The 20,945-nt window shown below is 40.5% G+C and overlaps 1 protein-coding gene across 14 annotated transcripts in view; it reads left to right on the top strand.

The window, feature by feature from the left end:
* DST (dystonin) overlaps positions 1 to 20,945 on the top strand; it is a 462,719-nt gene that overhangs the window by 398,843 nt on the left and 42,931 nt on the right. For all 14 annotated transcript variants that reach the window (XM_043542402.1, XM_043542401.1, XM_037894239.2 and 11 more), the window contains 9 exons: positions 8,852 to 9,055; positions 11,908 to 12,139; positions 12,521 to 12,747; positions 13,486 to 13,608; positions 13,820 to 13,921; positions 15,560 to 15,661; positions 16,860 to 17,033; positions 17,866 to 18,021; positions 20,477 to 20,674. In XM_043542402.1, coding sequence (XP_043398337.1) covers positions 8,852 to 9,055; positions 11,908 to 12,139; positions 12,521 to 12,747; positions 13,486 to 13,608; positions 13,820 to 13,921; positions 15,560 to 15,661; positions 16,860 to 17,033; positions 17,866 to 18,021; positions 20,477 to 20,674 — 1,518 coding nt within the window. The remainder of the gene's footprint in view (positions 1 to 8,851; positions 9,056 to 11,907; positions 12,140 to 12,520; positions 12,748 to 13,485; positions 13,609 to 13,819; positions 13,922 to 15,559; positions 15,662 to 16,859; positions 17,034 to 17,865; positions 18,022 to 20,476; positions 20,675 to 20,945) is intronic.

Raw genomic sequence — 20,945 nt, 5'->3', positions numbered from 1 at the left:
TGCCCTTGTTGCCAAGAAGGCCAATGGCATTTTGGGATGTATAAGTAGGGGCATTGCCAGCAGATCGAGGGACGTGATCGTTCCCCTCTATTCGACATTGGTGAGGCCTCATCTGGAGTACTGTGTCCAGTTTTGGGCCCCACACTACAAGAAGGATGTGGATAAATTGGAGAGAGTCCAGCGAAGGGCAACAAAAATGATTAGGGGACTGGAACACATGACTTATGAGGAGAGGCTGAGGGAACTGGGATTGTTTAGTCTGCAGAAGAGAAGAATGAGGGGGGATTTGATAGCTGCTTTCAACTACCTGAGAGGTGGTTCCAGAGAGGATGGTTCTAGACTATTCTCAGTGGTAGAAGAGGACAGGACAAGGAGTAATGGTCTCAAGTTGCAGTGGGGGAGGTTTAGGTTGGATATTAGGAAAAACTTTTTCACTAGGAGGGTGGTGAAACACTGGAATGCGTTACCTAGGGAGGTGGTAGAATCTCCTTCCTTGGAAGTTTTTAAGGTCAGGCTTGACAAAGCCTTGGCTGGGATGATTTGATTGGGGATTGGTCCTGCTTTGAGCAGGGGGTTGGACTAGATGACCTCCTGAGGTCCCTTCCAACCCTGATATTCTATGATTCTATGATTCTCGCATGAACAGAGAGCAACAATACCCGAAGTCCAAAGGTGCAAACAATTCAATGTTTATTGGGGTGAACTTCCAGCAAGCATGATTCCACTTTCCTTCCTTAGTGTCCCCCTTCCCAGCTCTGACACCACAGAGCCTTACAACTGTGTCCCTGTTCCCATTCCTGCCCTTAGCAAAACATGATTCCAATTCCCTACCCCCATTCCCTGTTCCCATTTCCCCCGCTTACTTCCTGATTGACTGCAGACTATATAGTAAAACTTGAGTTCTGTTTAGCTATACCTGAACCAATCATTTTACTGAAATTTAACTAACCAATCCTAACATATTGTAACATGATTATTTAACCAATTATATCCCACCACCTTAATTAGTTTACACCCAGCAAAATTAATTATGCAGCAGATCGAAACAATCACAAAACCAGGCAGAGATTGTACAGACAAACAATAGTGAAATGGGGACTACAATGATAGAACAACACAGAAATGAGGATTTCACAACTACGTCTATAAAGACTTAAGGGTTTCCCAGCTGTGTCTATTGATAAGTGAGTTCTTGCCAGACAGGATGCTATCAAACTAAGTTTCCTTTTACATTTTCTAGGCACTTCCCTTTCTCTGGAGGTGATAGGCATGATCAGAACAGGATCAGGACAGGAATGTATTCCTAACAGCCCAATAGCACCTTATTTCAATGAGACTGGTTTGGAATGTAAAGATGTGACCATTCGCTTCCCAGCTTATGGCTGCCTCTGCTGCTTAGCCAAAGGCCTTAGCCTAAGAACAGGGCCTCAGACTGTCACAGTAAGAGAAGGCCCTTACACCGGCAGACAGTGGTTTTGATTCTTTCTTTTATACGTCTATAACTAGCTAAGTGATAAGAATTACACCTAAATTCTTAGAGTATAGGCCTTTACAGACAGGCCTCAATATCTATATCCTAACAGTATCCAGTTTGCAAATTAATTCCAATTCAGCAGTCTCTCTTTGGAGTCTGTTTTTGAAGTTTTTTTGTTGAAGGATTGCCACTTTTAGGTCTGTAATCAAGTGACCAAAGAGATTGAAGTGTTCTCCGACTGGTTTTTGAATGTTACAATTCTTGACATCTGATTTGTGTCCATTTATTCTTTTACATAGAGACTGTCCAGTTTGGCCAATGTACATGGCAGAGGGGCATTGCTGGCACATGATGGCATATATCACATTGGTAGATGTGCAGGTGAACGAGCCTCTGATAGTGTGGCTGATGTGATTAGGCCCTATGATGGTGTCCCCTGAATAGATATGTGGTCCATACTACTGTTCTTTAAACTGTTCTTGTAAACTGCTGGAAATGGCCCACCTTGATTATCACTCCAAAGGTCCCCGCCCCGGGGCGCTCTCCTGCTGGTAATAGCTCACCTTTCCTGATCACTCTTGTTACAGTGTGTATGGTAACACCCATTGTTTCATGTTCTCTGTGTATATAAAATCTCCACATTATATTTTCCACTGTATGCATCCAATGAAGTGAGCTGTAGCTCACGAAAGCTTATGCTCAAATAAATTTGTTAGTCTCTGAGGTGCCACAAGTACTCCTTTTCATTTTTATTTGTTCCTTAATTTCAGATTAATAATGCCTATCAGTAGTTTAGGTGCTATGTATATATAAAATATTATGTAGATATGCAACATTTCTCTCTTTTTTTGGTTATTCCTTTGGAGAGCTAATCTTATTTTTTTAGGAGCCAAGAAGATAATGAGACAACTAGATTTTCCAGTGTTACAGACAGAGAGGGCCAAGCATACAGCACTTTGGTTCTCGTGGATAATTTATGTGATTTCTAATACATAAAATATTTTTAGACATTTGCTATGACACTGAATGCAGGACTCAAGTGTGGATAATAAAGTCACAAAATAAATGCTACGTATTAGTTTAGTGAGCTGAATATGATCTTGCCTACAGACAAGATTGTTTGCATTTGGTATAGAATATATCATGTTTTGTACATTAACTATTCAATGTTCATATTATATTCCTCAGTGCACTGATTTTACAGTGGATAAATGTACTTAGTTCCATAGATTTACAATTTTAGCGACTCACTGTTTTGTTTTCTCTGAGACTTTAATGCAAATGCACAGCTCAAATATATTGGTTGATGTACAGTGGCTTCACCTAATTGCCTTCAAACTATGTGTATTGTCCACCAGAGACAAACATTTTCCATTAAGAGATTAAGACTGGCTATATTACATCATCTTTGCAAAACATGTTCCTTAGTTACAAGCCTAATCTTGCTCACTTTTCTCTCGCAATAGGCCCATTGACTTCAGTCATTCTGCTTGCATGAGGCCCGTCATTTGTATTTTTACTAGATCATTTGAAGATTTGTTTGTTTAGCAGAAGACTAATGTTATACAAGTTTTTAATGAATAATGGATCTAAACTGAAATACTGATTTTCTGGAATTGTTTCCAAAATAGTTTGCCATGAGAAAGACCTCCTAAATCATATCTTGCCCTATTTTATTTTTATTTTAAAGCTTTAAATGTTACTACAGTGAACTGTACTCCATTTTATTTTTTATGTTATAGTTAAATAGCATTTGTTTTATTACATCTAGAGTCATTTACTGCATTTAGTTAATCCTATTTTAATAACACAGTAAATCAATCTGGGTGAAATTTACTCCTGAACAAAGAGCTGCCTCAGCACCTGTGCACCATTTAAAGAGGACGTAAGTGGATGCATGGATCTTGTGGTATTCTGATGCATAGGGGTAAACTTCCCCTATGAGTATGCAAAACCCAGATATCTGAAATTTTGTAAAACCCTTTTCTCATTACTATAGCATACCCACTTATTCACTGCTTTTTATCTTTTCTCTACCACTGCAGCTTGTTGCAAAGGATAGGAGTGCAACATACAGTCACTACTGATCTGGAGAGACAAGGTGGGTGAGGTAATAAAGATTTGCCTCACCCACCTTGTCTCTTTAATATCTTGGGACCAACACAGCTACAGTACTGATATGGAGTCAGTTTTATGGAATGATTAGGATTGAGACAATTGGTCTCTTTGCTGGTCAGTTACGTAGAATCCAGTGATAGGCAAAACCGAAAGTGTTCCCTGTGGATAATCATCCAGAAGTTCAGACTTTACTGAACTATCTGAACCTTTGAGGACCCCAATCATGCCGAGCAATCCTCCTTCCCCAGATCCCACATTACTTGCCTCTCCTACATAAGCTTTGGCTTTCATTGAGACATCATTATTTTGGGGAAGAGACCTGGTTGTCTCCTACCCCACCCTAGGTCTCATTCTTTTTCTAGGGAGAGCAGATGAGGTACAATTCAGGATTAAGATCTCCTCTGCTGAAGGGGAAGAGATTTATTTGCAGCCTGACCTAGCTACCCCTCTGTTGGGTCCTCACAATGCATTTTAAAATGTAAAAGAAAGCTGGGAATAGGAGCAGTGTTTTTGCTTGTTCCTGGCTTTCTGTCAGGGGATAGCCTGCAGCTGAGCCAGTCTCCTGGCAACCCAGTGGGTGAAGCTGGCCCTGATGGAAGCTGTCTGTTTGACCGCACTACCTGATGGATGCAGGAATCTGCAGGCTGATACTTACGCTCAGGAGCAGTCTAGTGGCTGCTTGCATTCCTAGCCCACAGCTGCACATGGTCCTGCACCTGCCTATACTGTCTCTAGTCTTGCTCCTGCCTCTGCCCCAGCCTGTACCTGCTCTAGCCCCAGCCACCAGCTCCTTCCTGATCTCTAACTGCTGGCTCAGACTCTCTGCTTCAGACTGTGACTCTGGCTAGCCATTCAGCTTAGGCTTTGGTTTCTGACTTCTGGTTCTGACCCTCTCCTCCACCTTCTGACTGTGACTCTGGTTAACCCTTCGGCTTGGCCTTTGGTGTCTGATGCCCAGCTATAACCCTGGACTTCAGTCCTGGATCTCCCCCATCTGGGTTCAGCTCTGTCTGATAAGCCAGACTCTTGCTTCAGCCACTTGGCTAGATCGCCCACGACTCAGTCGCTGACACTTTGAGCAGCCCAAAAGATTGAACAAGGGTGGATAAGCAGCAGTACTGCCTTCAGATGGATTCCACAGAGGCAACCATGCTCCTGCTGGACACGGTGGGATTCCTGCAGACCCTACAGGCCCAGGTTATGGTTTTGTAGGTACACACTTGAGACCTACAGGCTCAAATCGTCCCGCCCATAGCTGTTGCCCCAGCTTCTAGAAACTGGAGATTCCAATGCTGGATAAAATTGATGGGGAATGTAACAAGTTCTGTAGTTTCATGAACCAGTGCCAGCTCCTGTTCATGCTACAGCCGCAGTCATTCTCCACTGACCAGACCTGAATAGGACTTATTATTAGTCTGCTAACTAGGGAGGTCCAGTGTCTTCCCTCCTGGAGACTTCTAGTCCCATGCTGGGGTAGTTTGGGGTAGTTTGTTCGAGCTGTGACATTTGTGGTTGATGATCTGGATTGCATGGAGTCCACCAAGAATGCACTTAGAGGGCTGCATCAGGGAAACAGGTCAGTTGCCAAGTTTTCCAGAGAGTTTCATTGCCTGGCAGTAGACACTAAATGGGATGAGGTGATGCAGCACTACTGTTTCTGATATGCCATAAGCAAGGAAATCAAGGATAAGCTGGCACTGGTGGAGCAGCCACCTGTCTTGGATGTCTTGGTCAAGTTGTGTACCAGTATTGATGATTGCCTGACTGAACACCTCTTGGAGAGAGAGTCGAGTTCCTGATCCCTTTCCATGTGCTCATCACAGGGGCCCAGGAAGATCAGCTGGGTTCAGACTTGCCTATCTGATGCAGAGAAGGGCTGGTGGTGTGCTTCAGATCTACACCTGTATTGTGGAGAATTTGGACACTAAGCCATGGGATGCCCTGCTAAGAACTGAGCTGACCACAAGAATTTTGAATATCTTTGAACTGCTTGTAACCTTAACCAGCGACAAGTGGCAGATCTCTTTTCTTTGCCAGATTTGATTTTGTCATCATGTACCACCCTGGATCACGGAATGGGAAGTCAGATACCCAGTCCCACAAGCACATATTTGCCAGGTCAGGCACTGCTCCCTTGGCTACCATTGTACAGCTGTCAAATTTTACTCATGGGACAGCAAACAGGATTGGATGTTCCTCATCCCATCCCTCTTTCCCCCGACCCAAGCTACTAAGGTCTGTCAGCCCCTAGATGCTTCTAACATTCTGCCCAGCTCATGGTTTCATTTGAAGGATGGTCTGCTTTATCACGGAAAGTGCCGTTATATCCCAGAGGTCCAGCCCAGAGTTGAGGTGTTAATGATGTGTCACAATATGCCAATTGCCTGCCATTTTGTCTGCTTCAAAACCCAAGACCTAAGTTATGTTATGGAATTTCTGGTGGCCAACATTGACTACTGGTGTTAAGAGGTACGTTAATTCATGTGATCTGTGCTGTCGAAGCAAGTGCCTATGTACGGAACCACTCGTCCTCCTTCATGCTTTGCCCATCTCAATCCTGGTCCTCGGTATCCTTGGACTTCATCATAGGCTTGCACCATCATCCTTGTCACCATTGATGTCCTCGCTAAGATCGTGCACTTTATTTCCATTCACACTCTCTCAACCACCCAGGAAAGGGCCCACCTTTTTCTTTTTCTGGATCATGTTGTTCTGGCTCCATGAGCTGCCAACGATAATCTGAGATAAATGTTTGCAATTCATTTCCCATTTTTTGGTTCAAACTCTTGAGAATGGAATTGCTTACCTCCTCACCTTATCTCCCATAGACCAACGGGCAGACAGAATAACTGAACCAGGTACTCAAGTAATACCTCCATTGCTTTCTGAATTATCGTCAAGATGACTGGGTCATCCTTCTGCCATATGCAGGGTTTGCATACAACAATTCCACTCATGCATCCACCCGAGATAGCCCATTCTACACAAACTACGGTTTCCATGCTTGACTTCATTCAGCTGCACCTCCAGACTCCCAGGTCCCTACCACAGCAGATCTAGTTGCCCACCTTCACTGGAAGCACCAAGAGCTTATTGAATCCTTGAAGGTTCAAAGGAGCCATACAAATATCATACTAACCAAAAATGCCAACCCTAGCAACCCTAGCAGTAGGAGATACAGTCTGGTTGTCCTCCAAACATCTAAAATCCACCCGTTCCCAAGCAAATAGGACCTTCCGTACGTAGGCCCATTTAAGGTCATGGAACAAATTAACCCTATAGTGTTTAGGGAATGCTGGAACATTTGAAGGTCCACCCGGTTTTCCATGTGTCTCTTCTGACACCGTACATGGAGAATCCCTTTCATGGCCACTCTACTCCACCACCACCTCCCATCAGTATCCAGGGACAAGAGGAATATGAGGTCTGGAAAATTCTAGCCTACAACTGAGTTTGAGGCAAACTCTGTTATCTGGTGGACTGGGAGGGCTATGGACTGGAAGAGCAATTGTGGGAGCTGTCAGAAAATGTCCATGATCTAGAACTCTTATATGTCTTCCATCAGAAGTACGCCCTGAAACTAGGTCCTACGGTCCCTAGGAGGCACACTTGAAGTGGGGGACTGTCAGGAACCAGCTGCAGCAGAGCCAATCTCCTGGCAACCCAGTGAGTGCAGCTGGCCCTGATACAATCTGTCTGATTGACTGTGCCACCTGATTAGCTGCAGGAATCTGCAGGCTGAGACTTAAGCTCAGTAGCAACTGCAGTCCAGTGGCTGCTCAACACATTCCTAGCCTGCAGCTGTGCTTGGTCTCATCTCTGGTTCCACTGTCTCTAATCTTGCTCCTGCTCCAGCCTATGCCTGCTCCAGACCCCAGCTCCTTCCTCACCTTATATGCCTGGCTCAGACCATCAGATCACCCTTCTGACTGCAACTCTGGCTAACCTTCAGCTAAGGCTTTTGTTTCTGATTCCTGGTTCTGACCCGCTGCTACTCCTTCTGACTCTGACTCCAATTAACCCTTCAGTTTAGGCTTTGGTCTCTGACTCCGGTTATGATCCTGGGGTTCATTCCTGGATCTGCCCCATCTGGATTCAGTTCTAACTGGTAGGCCAGACTCTTGCTCCAACTACTAGGCAAGACTGCCCATGGCTCAGTCACCTACACTTTCACAGCTCTGCACAGTGTACTCTGGAATGTAACTCCAAGGATCTTTTCAGTTTCAAAGTAGCTGATCAGTGGGACCTTATCAGGAATTACTAGGGTTCACTGCAACAGGAAGGGGTGAGTCTTCCCTGCCAGAGGATGGGACCTGATTGGACAGGGAGAGAGTGAGCCTTCAGGTAGGATAAGAAGTCATATAGGTGGGGAGAGTGGGATACTCACACAAACCCTTTCACCCACTATCCAGAAGATCTGTTGTAAAAAGTAGTAGAGCGAGTGGGAAGGCATAGGGGCTAGGTTGGGACTTAGTCCCAAAGACTTTAACTGATTTTCCCTAAACGACTGGATTTTATTTTCAGGGATAGGTCAGTTGGGCCCAAATTGAAGTGCTTGTCTCTGTCAAAAACTTAGCATGTATTTATAAATCCTGGGGTTGGGCAGACTGTGGTCTTGTGACTGAAACAGAGAACTGGGAAACAGGATATGTAGGTTTTATTCCCAGCTCTACCACTCACTCATTTTAACCTCTCTGTGCTTCAGTTTTGCCCTCTGTAAATCCAGGATGATAACACTTTCCATATCTACATCACAGAGTGCTTTGATGCTAATATAATGTTAGTGCCGTACTCTGAGGTGGTTCGATGGAAGGCACTATGTCAGTGATAAGGATTAGTACTAACCTCAAGGTGCATTATGTCAAGAGCAGATATCCAGTGTTTTTATGCACATATCTGTAATATTACTGCCATTGCAAGAATTACAGACTCTAACATGAAATGGAGTCTCCATGGCCAGTATCATATGCACAGTTAGCATCTTGGATATAATAATATGTTCTATTATTATTTACTTCATCAAGCTTCCTAGTATATCTTTAAATGTAACATTTTGTGCCTGGATAGCTATTCAGTGTTGGAAAGAGAGCCATTACAGACAGGCCAATGACTGACTATATTCAATGTGATTTGTGCTGTACTTTAGGATGAAAAGTATTTGTTTAGAATTCCTTGCCAGCTGGATGTGTTAGAAGTGCAGACAGCTGTAATGTGGAGGTGTAAGCGTAAGAAACTGATAAGTTATTTGGTTTGTTATAGCAACTGCGTGAGCTGATTGCTGAACACAAGCCTCATATAGATAAGATGAACAAAACTGGCCCTCAGTTGTTGGAGTTGAGCCCAGGAGAAGGTTTTTGTATCCAAGAGAAATACGTGGCGGCTGACACCCTTTACAGTCAAATTAAAGAAGATGTCAAAAAGCGAGCACTGGCACTGGATGAAGCCATTTCTCAGTCTACTCAGGTATCAATTTAAACTCAAAGTAACTGGGTTCATTCAAATATATATATATTGTTATTAGGCTATCGATTAACTATAAATGGCAGGTTTATCTACCGTACCCACCCACATGGCCTGTGACTGCTCAGATCACTGCTCATGGCATTGCTTTTCTGTTAGTCAGGGGATTATAACTTTTTATATTGATCAATGTACTTACGCTGTCCTTGCAGCATTTTATTGCCACATGGCAAATCATTTAGTCATTATTTAAGGAACATCTGAATGCTAAATATGGGATGTTACCTTCACCTTTGTTCTGGGCAAACATTTTCTCTTCCATGCATATTAGTTATCCATGCTGCCCCCAATATAGGGACACCAGAGTCAATCAGCTAAGTCACACATACACAGTTGGAACTCACAACATTCAGCTACCAATGCAGACCTCTACCACTGAAGGTGAAGGAAAATCTCCATTAAATGTTAGTAGTAGAAGGGTTTACATCTTCTTTGTAGACCAGCCATTAGAGAATGAGATAATCACAAGCACTTGAACATATGTACAAACTGCTACCCAGTGTTTTATAACTAGAGTTTTTGTGCAGTCATCACAATGGAACCCCCAGATTTTACCAGATTTCACATGCCATTACAAACGTAAAAAACTCTGATCGGGTTCCTAGGAAAATGAACTAAGGTTCAGTGAACCTGAGTTGGTGTATTATTATGCATCAAATCCTTGAGACATTTGAGATTTTCCATGGTTTCACTTTTGAACTCGCTGAAATTCTGTGTTTTTTAGTTTCACTTTGACATTTTTTTTAGTTCACTCAAATTCAAAACAAAACTCGCTGTGTGTGTGTGTGTGTGTGTGTGGTGTGTGTGTGTGAGAGAGAGAGAGAGAGAGAAAACCATACAGCCCAAAGCCAGAATAAAACCACTCCATTTTATACAGCTGTACTGACACTACAACTTCTCCCTCCTTCCGATGCGCTGGGGAACAAATAATAGTACTGATAGTCTCTCCAGATCTAGAATACTTTCCCAAATGCTTCTCTAAGTAACAAACTTTCAAGTGCTCCTCAGGATATGTCTTTATATACTTTTTTTCCCTGGGGTCATCTCACTATGTTTCCAGACTGCTGACGGTGTGTGTAAAAGCCTGTGAGCAGCCCATATCACCAGGTGATATCTCAATGTACTATTTCCAGTTATTGTGTTGGCCTATCATACTTTTAAGCATTCTAAAACAATCAAATTACACATGCTGCTGAAATACAACCAATTATTTTAGATGGAAACATTGTTTTGTACTTTAAGGGTTCAGTCCTGCTGCCATTAAAGTCCATTGGAGCTTACCTCTATACCTTTAAAAATCAGGCTACTCACTTTCTATTCCAACCCCAATATTGAGTGCCAAATATATAAACACAAAAGAGTTTCTCTGTGTAAAGAAGACCATCATAGATGCATGCTCCTTTGTAACATCCAGAGTATCAGTATGTTGAAAAGCTGCTTACATATTTTAAAAATGTGTTGAGATTAAACTTATATATGTTTATAAAAATGTACGTACACATGAGAAAAAGAAGACAATAGAATTTGTTTTGATATAATCCCTTTTTATTAAGATATACCAGAGTCTATTGTCATAAATATGGTGGAGTTGTAAGCATCTGCTTACACAGTCTTGGAAGTATCAGTATCTAACTCATCAATGTGTAAAGTGCATTAGGCTATCTTATGCATGAAAGGCACTGTGTAAGCCCAGAAGATGTACTGTTTTATAGACATACTATATTCCCTATAAAAGTTAAGAGCAAATGTCTCATTCACTTCAGTAGGAGCAAAAAGAGGCCTAACGAGTTCATCGGAATTTTAATTTTTTTGTATAATTAGAGCAGAGTAGAGCAAATTAAAGAAGCGTTAAACTAATTTAACTTCAGTTTTTATTACTTATATGGGATTTGGTTTCCTAGTTTCACAATAAATGTAATAGACATCTGAATATAGTAACAGCTGCATCTCACCCTTAATATATACTTCACAAGCATGTAGGATATTCACACACATTCTAACAAATACACCGCAGTTTATTAACATCATTCACACATTCTGTTGAGAAGTCAGATGTATAGTGAATCTGCCACAAGAAAGGGGAAATTGTACTTTCATTGGATCCATGTTCTTTTCAGTGTAAAGGAATTGCTCTTTGTTTCGCTTCAGATGACCCTGCTCTCTCAGGTTCTTCCACAGTTCTTCCAGGTGTGTTAGATACTGCTTATAATAGATATCTGGACTTACTACCACCACACAGTTAGTTCATAGCAATTACCTGACACATCAAACCCTTGTCAGTGTTCCCAATGTGAAGCATTATAATAATACATATCCTTAAAATAACACAAAGCTTTGTATTGAATACAGTCACTTCATATACATGTTAAAAGATGGAAGTGGAAAACCCATGGTTCTCTAAAATTTGGAACAAAGTAGTCTATTAATTAAACAGGACTATAGTCAGGTAAATGTTGTTGGCAGGTGTAACAATGCCTCTCTATGGGTGAGCTGCAGGGACTGTACCCAGGACCTGTGGATCCAAAAGAATGAATCTCTGTTGCTTGACCTAAGGACCTGGTCCATTTGTTTAGAGGCAGTAGCTGTCTCTCACAGAGCTCTTTGTGTAGTCTAGTCATTAGAAAGGAACAAAGAGCTGCATGGTATTAGAGCACACCATGCAACTAGGGGTGTTTAATATGTTAGTTTATCAGTTCCTTTCTTTTCAAGGAAATGGTCAGATGTAGATCTTTTAATTGTTTTGTCTTTCCTCCAATTTCCTTTCCTCCTCACCCATCCCTCTTTTATTCCCCCAGTTTCATGACAAGATAGATCCAACCCTGGAGAGTCTGGAACGCATAGTTGAACGTCTGAGGCAGCCACCTTCAATCTCAGCGGAGGTTGAGAAGATTAAAGAGCAGATCAGCGAAAATAAGAATGTGTCAGTAGATCTGGAAAAACTTCAGCCCGTGTACGAGACACTCAAACAGCGTGGGGAGGAAATGATAGCTCGCTCAGAGGGAGCTGATAAGGATATATCTGCTAAAGGTAATAATTTATCTGAGAGAGAAAATTTCTTTCTAGTTGAAATAAACAAAGCTGTGGTAAATAAAATCTTCATTTTTTTGGTTATCAGCTAGCTTATTTTTGAATGTTCTCCTGTAGTAGGGCCTTAAGGTTTAAAAAAAGCAATCTACCTGCTTTATGAACGGATGTCATAAATCAGACCTGTGTTTGTTTGTTTTTTTGAAGTGCTCTGTTAAATTATTCTGTTTATCATTGTTGTGAGTATTTTACAATCTGAATTAAAAAGCTAGTTGGTTTCCTCCATAAGGAGTATACATTTGACATATGTATGCATGATGTATCACTATAAAAGTAAACATAAATGTTGGTTGCCCATGTAATAGAGTCCATTTGCCTATTTAGCTGTTCAGGATAAAATTAAACAAATGGTCTTCATCTGGGAAGACATCCAGGCCTTGACTGAGGAAAGGGAGGCCAAATTGCTGGATGTGATGGAGCTAGCTGAAAAGTTCTGGTGTGATCACATGGCTCTTGTAGTCACTATTAAAGATACTCAGGATTTCATCCGAGAACTGGAGGGACCCGGAGTTGACCCCTCTGTAGTCAAACAACAGCAAGAGGCTGCAGAGGTCAGTAGAAAGTTTGTTTTTTTTTAATGTTTAAAGGATTTTTTTTTCCAATACAGAGAGGAAATGTGATATTTTTACAAAATTACCATGAAATACAACAAGAGAATTCCTTCGGAAACCAACAGGGATAATTACATAGAAATTAACTATAACAGTATTTCAAGACTGCATGGCAAACAATTAGTATATCAGCACTTTTGCTTTTTGTGCATAGATGTTTCAACATGTGAGTGCCTATAGACTTATCTGTGTCTCTCTGTATGTATGTTAAATATATAATACATATTTTAGATTCTCTGAATATTATGTAGCATTTAAAAGAAATGAAATTAATATGCTTTCTTCCAAGCCTGCAATCAGTTATACTGATTATATAACAACTTAGCAGCAGGAATGGTGACCACTGAAAAACAAAAACAGCAGGTTGAAGAACTCTAAATTATTAAAGCTTTCTAGGCTGTACTTTTTACTTTTGTACAAAATCACTTATAAGCCTTGGTTTTCATTTAAATGAAGGCCACTTTACACCACTCTGTCAGTATAAAGGGGCATTATAAGTGAGCATGCATTTATGCTTACTTCAAGGTCCTTTCACATTGCCAGAGAGATGTTACACTTGTGATCTTAGTATAAATAAGAATCAAGGCCGATAATGTTGTGCCTTAAAAGCAACTGTATCTACGTTCTTGAGTTTTAAAATATAGCAACATTGAAAATTTAATTTTTTTCTCCTTTTAGGCTATCAGAGAAGAAGTTGATGGACTGCAGGAAGAACTCGATATGGTGGTAAACTTAGGTTCTGAACTTATAGCTGCTTGTGGAGAACCTGACAAGCCTATTGTCAATAAGAGCATAGATGAGGTACAAGTAACATAAATGCATAATACTAATATGTTATAGTGTTTGCGTACTGTAGAATGGATAGTCCATCAGAAAGTACTTAGAAGTAGTGTAATATTAAAGTTTTGGGGCCAGCTGAACTCAGTGACAAAATCCATTGACTTTAATTAGAACAAGGTTTGGCCCTGAAGTATCCAAAGTCTGACTGAAATATTTCACTGTTTAATTGCAGCTGAATTCAGCTTGGGACACTCTAAACAAAGCATGGAAAGAGCGGATAGACAAACTTGATGAAGCCATGCAGGCTGCTGTTCAGTACCAAGATGGATTGCAGGTAAGATGGTTATGATGTATCTAACAAAGTCTTGAGTAAGAAAGGTTATCATGTTTTATGTCTTAGAAAAAACACCATATTACTGGGTAGCTGTCAGTTGCTGTCATCTGTAGAATTATGGTTAACATTTTCTTCAATAAACTGAAGGATTTTCACAGATTTGTTGCATAATATCATAAATATGCTGGTTTACATTCTTTGTGTAATTATTTACTTTTCATATTGTGTTTAGCTTTTGAGTTAAAGTTTCATTGTTTATTACTAGAGTGAGAGCAGATTTTATTTGTTACCACACATTTTGCATGGTAACCCTGCTGATAGGCAACATTCCATTGTGATACATTCAGTGCTTCAGTTAATATGTAAGTTGATGCTGTGTCACAATGTTTACATGAGCTAGAAGGGAAGAAAAAAAAACAAATTAAACAGTTCAAGTCCTAAGTGCTGCAATTTTCCTGGGAGAGAAGACAAATTCAAGGAACTCCATTTTACTGCAGATCTTTCATTTATACAATAAGTACAAGATTTTGCATTTTCTGAATTAAATATGTTATTCATTTCCGTCGTGCTGTGTTTATATAGTTTTTTAGTACATCATTTTACCCAATCAGAACACCTCATGCATGTAGCTGATTTACTTCAAAAAGTCTACAGATAAATTGCCCATCTACATACAAAGTCTGTCTGGATTTTTGTCTGCCAAGAGTGCAGGATTGCCCATTCTTGGGAAACTGTCCTATGGTGGAGAGCCATCCTCCTTCTTGGCTAATGGCATGGGGGCCATAATACCAGTTCAGAGCTGAGGCATTCTTTTCCCACTGCAGGCCCTGGCTGCTGTTACAGCCCTCCAGGGCTGTTGGCATAAAGCAGAGCACCCTTCAGGCTTTTCTACATTATGTCAGGAGCAGACAAATTGGCTGGAAAGCCTCAATATTGGGAGGAGGCATAAATGTAACTTGAAGTTACTTTTACACTTCCCTACTGAGTTTGATCAGTTGCAGCAGTTCAGACACAGCCCAGCACGGAGTCTTAGATGTACCAAATGGGTCTAATTCCACGCTCTGTGTACAATTAAAATTCTCATTGACTTCAGTGGGATTTATGCCTAATTAGTAATTAATAAAAGCCAAATTTCATTCAGTGACATCAGCTATAAAAATCAATCTCAATAAAGGATGAGAACACTACAGAAATAGCAATTCTGTGCTGTGCATTTGCTGTAATAGAGGTCTCATTGAAATCAGCGCAATTACTCAAAGTAAAGTACTATGTAATATAAGTAACTATGAGAGAATCTTGCTGTTAATAAAAGTCCAATCCTGTATCTCTTACATACGTATTCCTGGCACTGAAATCAGTGGGTTTTTTGTATATTTAGGTGTTGCAGGATGTCATTGTAATCAATATTCGCTGCCTTGGATTGTCAACACACTTTTTAATAACTTGATTTTTTTCCAGATTATTTTCTTTGAAGAGGGTAATGGAGTTATTTCCTGCAGTAGCAGATAAACTCAGCAATATGCACATGAGAATTATACTTGTATTGTACATAGCTTTCAAACTGTACCTCATGACAAGATTTATCATACTGTTTCACTTATATTATCTTATACTGCAATTTAATGTTGTGATTTTCAGGCAATATTTGACTGGGTAGATATTGCTGGCAGTAAATTAGCTTCAATGTCACCAGTTGGAACAGATCTAGAAACAGTGAAGCAGCAGACTGCAGAACTGAAGGTATGAACTAGCTGTTTATTTTTCTTATTTCATCATTCTACGTATTTCAGCAGCCAAGTGTAGTTCTATAAAAACTTCCAAATATCATAATGCTTTTGCAGTAAGTAGCTTATTGTATCTGGGTGAAAACCTTTCCCACTGAATTCAGCAGGGCCAGATTTTACTCTATGTAAATATGATATGAGAACTCTGAAAAAACATTTGTTATAACATTGATTTCTGTTAAAAGGTTATTTGACGATATTTTTCCCTTCACCTTTTATTTTTCTCACCCCCCACCCCCCGTGTCAGCCACCTTTGGGGCACTTGACCTCCATCTGGTATGTGGGTGGCAACTTCCTCCAAAGCCTCTGACTCCTGATGTCATGGACCATGCCTAAATACACAAACTGAGATCACATCATTTCCACTAGACCCCACTGGGCTATGAAATAAAGTTCTAAGCCAACTCTGAATCCCACTGTAGGGAAATATGACTCATTATGGTCATGACACCAGCATGTTGTTATGCATGTTTTAAATAGGAAGCAGGGATGTGCAGTGGCTAGTGTGGGAGTTGGGAGTCAGGAGTCCTTGGTTTAGCTCCTGACTGTTACTGACTCAAGGAATGGCCTTAGCCAAGAGGATTAATATCTTTCTTTCGTTCTTCTTTTTTCCAATATCTTTTCACTTTTTGTATGAATTGTAACCACATACCTTGCACAAATCTGAGTGAAAAAAGAATCAGCTTGTTGTCTCAGTTTGCCTTTCTGTAAAACCGGATAACTGACTACTGAAATTGCTTTCAGATTTTTCAGTGAAAGGTTCTATGTAAGTTCAGAGTAGTATATTATCTCAGCCCCAGTAGCCAGAAATTACTGTTGCCTTTGCCGCAAACCAGAATGCATGATAGTAAACAGTCTTACATTCTTTATCTTCCTATGCACATGATTACCAAAGGGAAGGAGAGTATTTTGGGGAACTTTAACACTTATCTTTGTCTTTTCAGTTAGCTGGGATCTTCTTGATTAAAAGCATACTGTATATAAATATTGAATCAGGAAATACATTACCATGGTTTGACAATTATTACAACACATTAGAACAGGAAAAAGAAAATTTTAACATCATGGCAGCTGACAGTGCTGCATGTAATATTTTAAGCACTAGTATTTCTACTGTGTACAAATGGTTTTCTGTATGTTTGTATTTACATCAGCAATTTAAGACGGAGGCTTATCAACAGCAGATAGAAATGGAAAGGCTAAATCATCAAGCAGAACTGTTGTTGAAGAAGGTTACTGAAGAAAGTGACAAGCACACAGTTCAAGAACCCCTCTCAGAGCTCAGACTGATGTGGGTCAATCTAGAGGAGAAAATTATTAACAGACAGGTGAATGAAGTTGGGATGGATGTTTGACAATGTGATGCAGAAATGCCAGCATAGCTTTTTTTATGCACTGTGTTTGTACCAGCCCATGTAACATATTCTTTCTTTTAGGGATTACAAAATTACAGGAAGAGTATTTCACATTTTACTGAGTTTTACTTTACGATTTTCAAACACTTGGCAGCATATCATTTCCTGTGTCGAGTATCAAATCAAATCCTATTTGTTTTTTCATTTTGTTTTTTGATGGCATTTTATTGGCAGTTGAAAACTTGTAAATACTCACAGGAGACCAAATACAAAAATAATGTGTTGAACACCTCTTTTTCAAACTTACAAATAAGTCACTTCAGTGTTCTTTCCAAAACACTAAATTATCAAAGTGACACAGGCAAATTGAAAAATGCAGTGCTTAGAAAAGTGTATTCATTTCTAAATTGAACCATTTCATTGAAAAACTAAAGCTCATTAAAAAGACCTCGGACCAAGTAGCATTTAAGTTCAAATCAAAATCTAAATAATGAAAAATACAATTATTTCTGTGCTGAGATAGCCTACATTCTGTACCTTGTTTTATAATAGGATCTGGAATGGCCAAGAGTTTACAGCTAGAATTTAAGGCTGTATAATGGAACTGCCAACTCAGCTTTAGCTATAGAGCGGTTGCTTGAGCTAGGATAATGTTGCTGCTCTCTGATTAGTGCTCTGACTATTGGACTCAGGCTCCCCATTCGGTGAAAATGGAGTCTAGTGGCATTCTATGCAGTTTAAACCAATTGGATCATTAGCTTCATAAAACAATTTCATTGTTATTTTTATTTTATATTCACTATAGCACAAGCTGGAGGGTGCCTTGTTAGCTTTGGGGCAGTTCCAACATGCCCTGGATGAATTACTGACATGGCTGACGCACACAGAAGACCTGCTGAATGAACAGAAACCTGTGGGTGGGGACCCCAAGGCTATTGAAATTGAACTTGCCAAACATCATGTATGTAATTATACTGTGTTCACGGAGATATTATTTTGATGTTTATCTTAAGCTATGTTTCTTATTGTAAAGCTTTGTTCTTGTTAAATAATTGTCTTAGAGGTTTTCAAGAGACAGATTAAGACTGAGAGTGCCCATCTAGAAGCTATAATGACTGCTGCATGAATAATGTTACTGTCTCTCCTCTGGCCTCTATTCTTCCTTAGTATAGGTGGCATGTGTTCAAACACTGAGCCTGGCACTCCCTCCAGCTCCTCCTTCACTTGCGCCAGGCAACTCAGGAAGGGATTGTACCTGGCACTTCCCCTGGGGCTGAATGATTCCACATTGACCCTTATTCAGGGCCCATGAAGTATACTTCAACCCACACACAGCTGTGCCCCAGCCTCAGAAGAGAACAAAGAATCAATATTTTTGGAACCTACAAAATTGCACCTCCTTTGGCTCAGACTATCATGTGCTCTGCTGCTCCCATACACCCACCGGCTATAGGGGAACCTATACCTTCGCCGCTGTCTCTCTGCAAAACATTATTGATTGTTAATTATTGTTATAGCACCTTTGGACCCCCATCAGGAGTCCATTGCGCTAGGTAAATATGAAAGATCCTTCACTTTCAAGAGTATCTTCTTGGCGGAAGAATTCTCAGCTCTTTTGTGTGGCAAAATACTGTTTTTGAAGGCATGCTTTCATAGGTCATGCAGATTTCATATCAGGTTCCAATCCTTAAGTGTCACCTCTCCTTCCTTCAGAATAGCAAAAACATGCATTTTAAATTATGTCTTGCAAATAACTTCAAAAACTACTCAATATTTTAGTTCAAAGTCCTCTCAAGACCAGACACAATGCACTAAAACTGAATGCATCTGATGAAGTGAGCTGTAGCTCACGAAAGCTTATGCTCAGATAAATGGTTAGTCTCGAAGGTGCCACAAGTACTCCTTTTCTTTTTGCGAATACAGACTAGCACAGCTGCTACTCTGAAACAGAACTAAGACATTTTTCTCATATACATGACCAGCTTCAGAATGGGGCCCTCTTAAAACCATTACAGAAATCAGAGTCTGCTCCATATGTCTCTCGCCTTCTCAGAGGAAGTGTTTTACCACCTTAATAGCACAGCGACATCACTGATTACTCAATCTACCTTGAAGGAGTTCAGCAAACACATTACACAGCATTCTTCCTGTTCTTAAACTGGAGTTTATAGGCTAGGGAGTTCACAGAGTGCTGCTTCCTGTTTTAGCATGGAAAAACATCCATCTCTTGGAGAACTTGGGAGAGAATAACCTTTGTCCTGAGTGAACTTCATCAGGAAGGAAGGGATAAGAGGCATCTGCTTCTGGGAATAACCCTTTATTTTTCCTGTTGAGGGACTTATTTAAAATAACTGTGGTTTCCCCCGGGCTTAAACAGAAATAAGGGTGATAATATGAGACCCTTCCTATACACAAGGACCACCATTGGCTTAACGATTCTTCCTTCCACTGAGTTTGTGCGATTGACCTCTCCAAGTATTTTATTTAAAGATTTTTTCAACTTTTTATCTTATCTCCATATTCTAACACTTTTGGAGGTGGCTGGACACCTGGATCTGAGAAAACTCAAACTTGCATTTTGCAGATTGGGCCCATTGTTTACTTTTTTACCCCTTCTCCCCACCCCCACTTTCTAATTTTCCTTATTTCAGGTTTTAAAACAATTTCCCTCAATTTTAAAAACACGTTTTTTCACCGTCTGAAAATAACATGCCTTCCCAGAATGCACTGCCAGTGCCATACATGATTTCAGAAGGCAGGATGTTCTGTGTTCTATTTACCAGCCTGGAGTAGTTGATAGGAAGTTATATGACCATTCCCCAGCTCTCAGGGAAGTTTTAACTGCCATGCTAGTTTGGTATAACATGAAAGATGACACTGAGATGTGGAAAAAAGGCAGCCTCGCAACCTCGGCGCTACAGCTAGTGCTGCTATGGGAGCCATCAAAGGACCTCTTTTTCTTCCTCTTCCCCTTGTCCTTTCTGGCAGCCATCAGCAGTGCCCACCTCACCCAGGTCCTCATTAGTCCCAGGTCTTGTCCTCCAAAACCACAGGCACCACAGAAAAGTGCCATTAGAGGCAGGGTCGAGGGAGGGAAAGAGGCATGAAGTGACACAGCAATCTGACTACTGGGTATCAGTGGTACAAAAAGCATGTCCTAACTTTGCATTGTTATTCAGAAGGAAAGGGTTATTTTATTTGAGTATAAAACTGAAATGTGTTGCTTGGCTCAATGGCTTAATATTGCTTTCAGTCAAAGTGAGATTCATTTATACTGCCTTAATTAGGTGCTAAAACCTGTGTTGATTGTGAATATTATCTCTAAATCATACCTGAAAGAATTCAGTGACTATAGGCACCTTAATTCAATTAATTATAAAAATGAACAGGCCTACGTGTTGTTTTTTTTCCTCTAGGTGCTACAAAATGATGTGTTAGCTCATCAGTCCACTGTGGAAACAGTTAAGAAAGCAGGAAATGACCTGATTGAATCAAGTGCTGTTGAAGAAGCAAGCAATCTACAGAGCAAGTTGGAACTTTTGAATCAGCGCTGGCAAAATGTGTTGAAAAAAACAGAACAAAGGAAACAGCAGCTGGACAGTGCCTTGATCCAGGTGAGCAGGAAATGAAAACTTAAAGGGATAACTAGGAAAAAGAACTACTTGCATTAAATATATAGATCTGTGTATTACGCGTGGGTCTAAATCAAAACCATGGATGCAAAAATACCTGTTTGGGGGAAAGTTTGGGTCCATATGTGTATGTCACAGTTGGCCACTATCCTTTTACAATGCTGACCCAGAATTCTGAATTTTGGCCTGCACTTTTGAGAATTGTGCACACTATCTGCACAGAAGTGGATATCACTCTGTGTATGTGAATTGG

The sequence above is a fragment of the Chelonia mydas genome, chromosome 3 (genome assembly GCF_015237465.2).
Source record: "Chelonia mydas isolate rCheMyd1 chromosome 3, rCheMyd1.pri.v2, whole genome shotgun sequence".
Classification (NCBI taxonomy): Eukaryota; Metazoa; Chordata; order Testudines; family Cheloniidae; genus Chelonia; species Chelonia mydas.
This window is presented reverse-complemented; position numbering and strand designations above follow the sequence as displayed.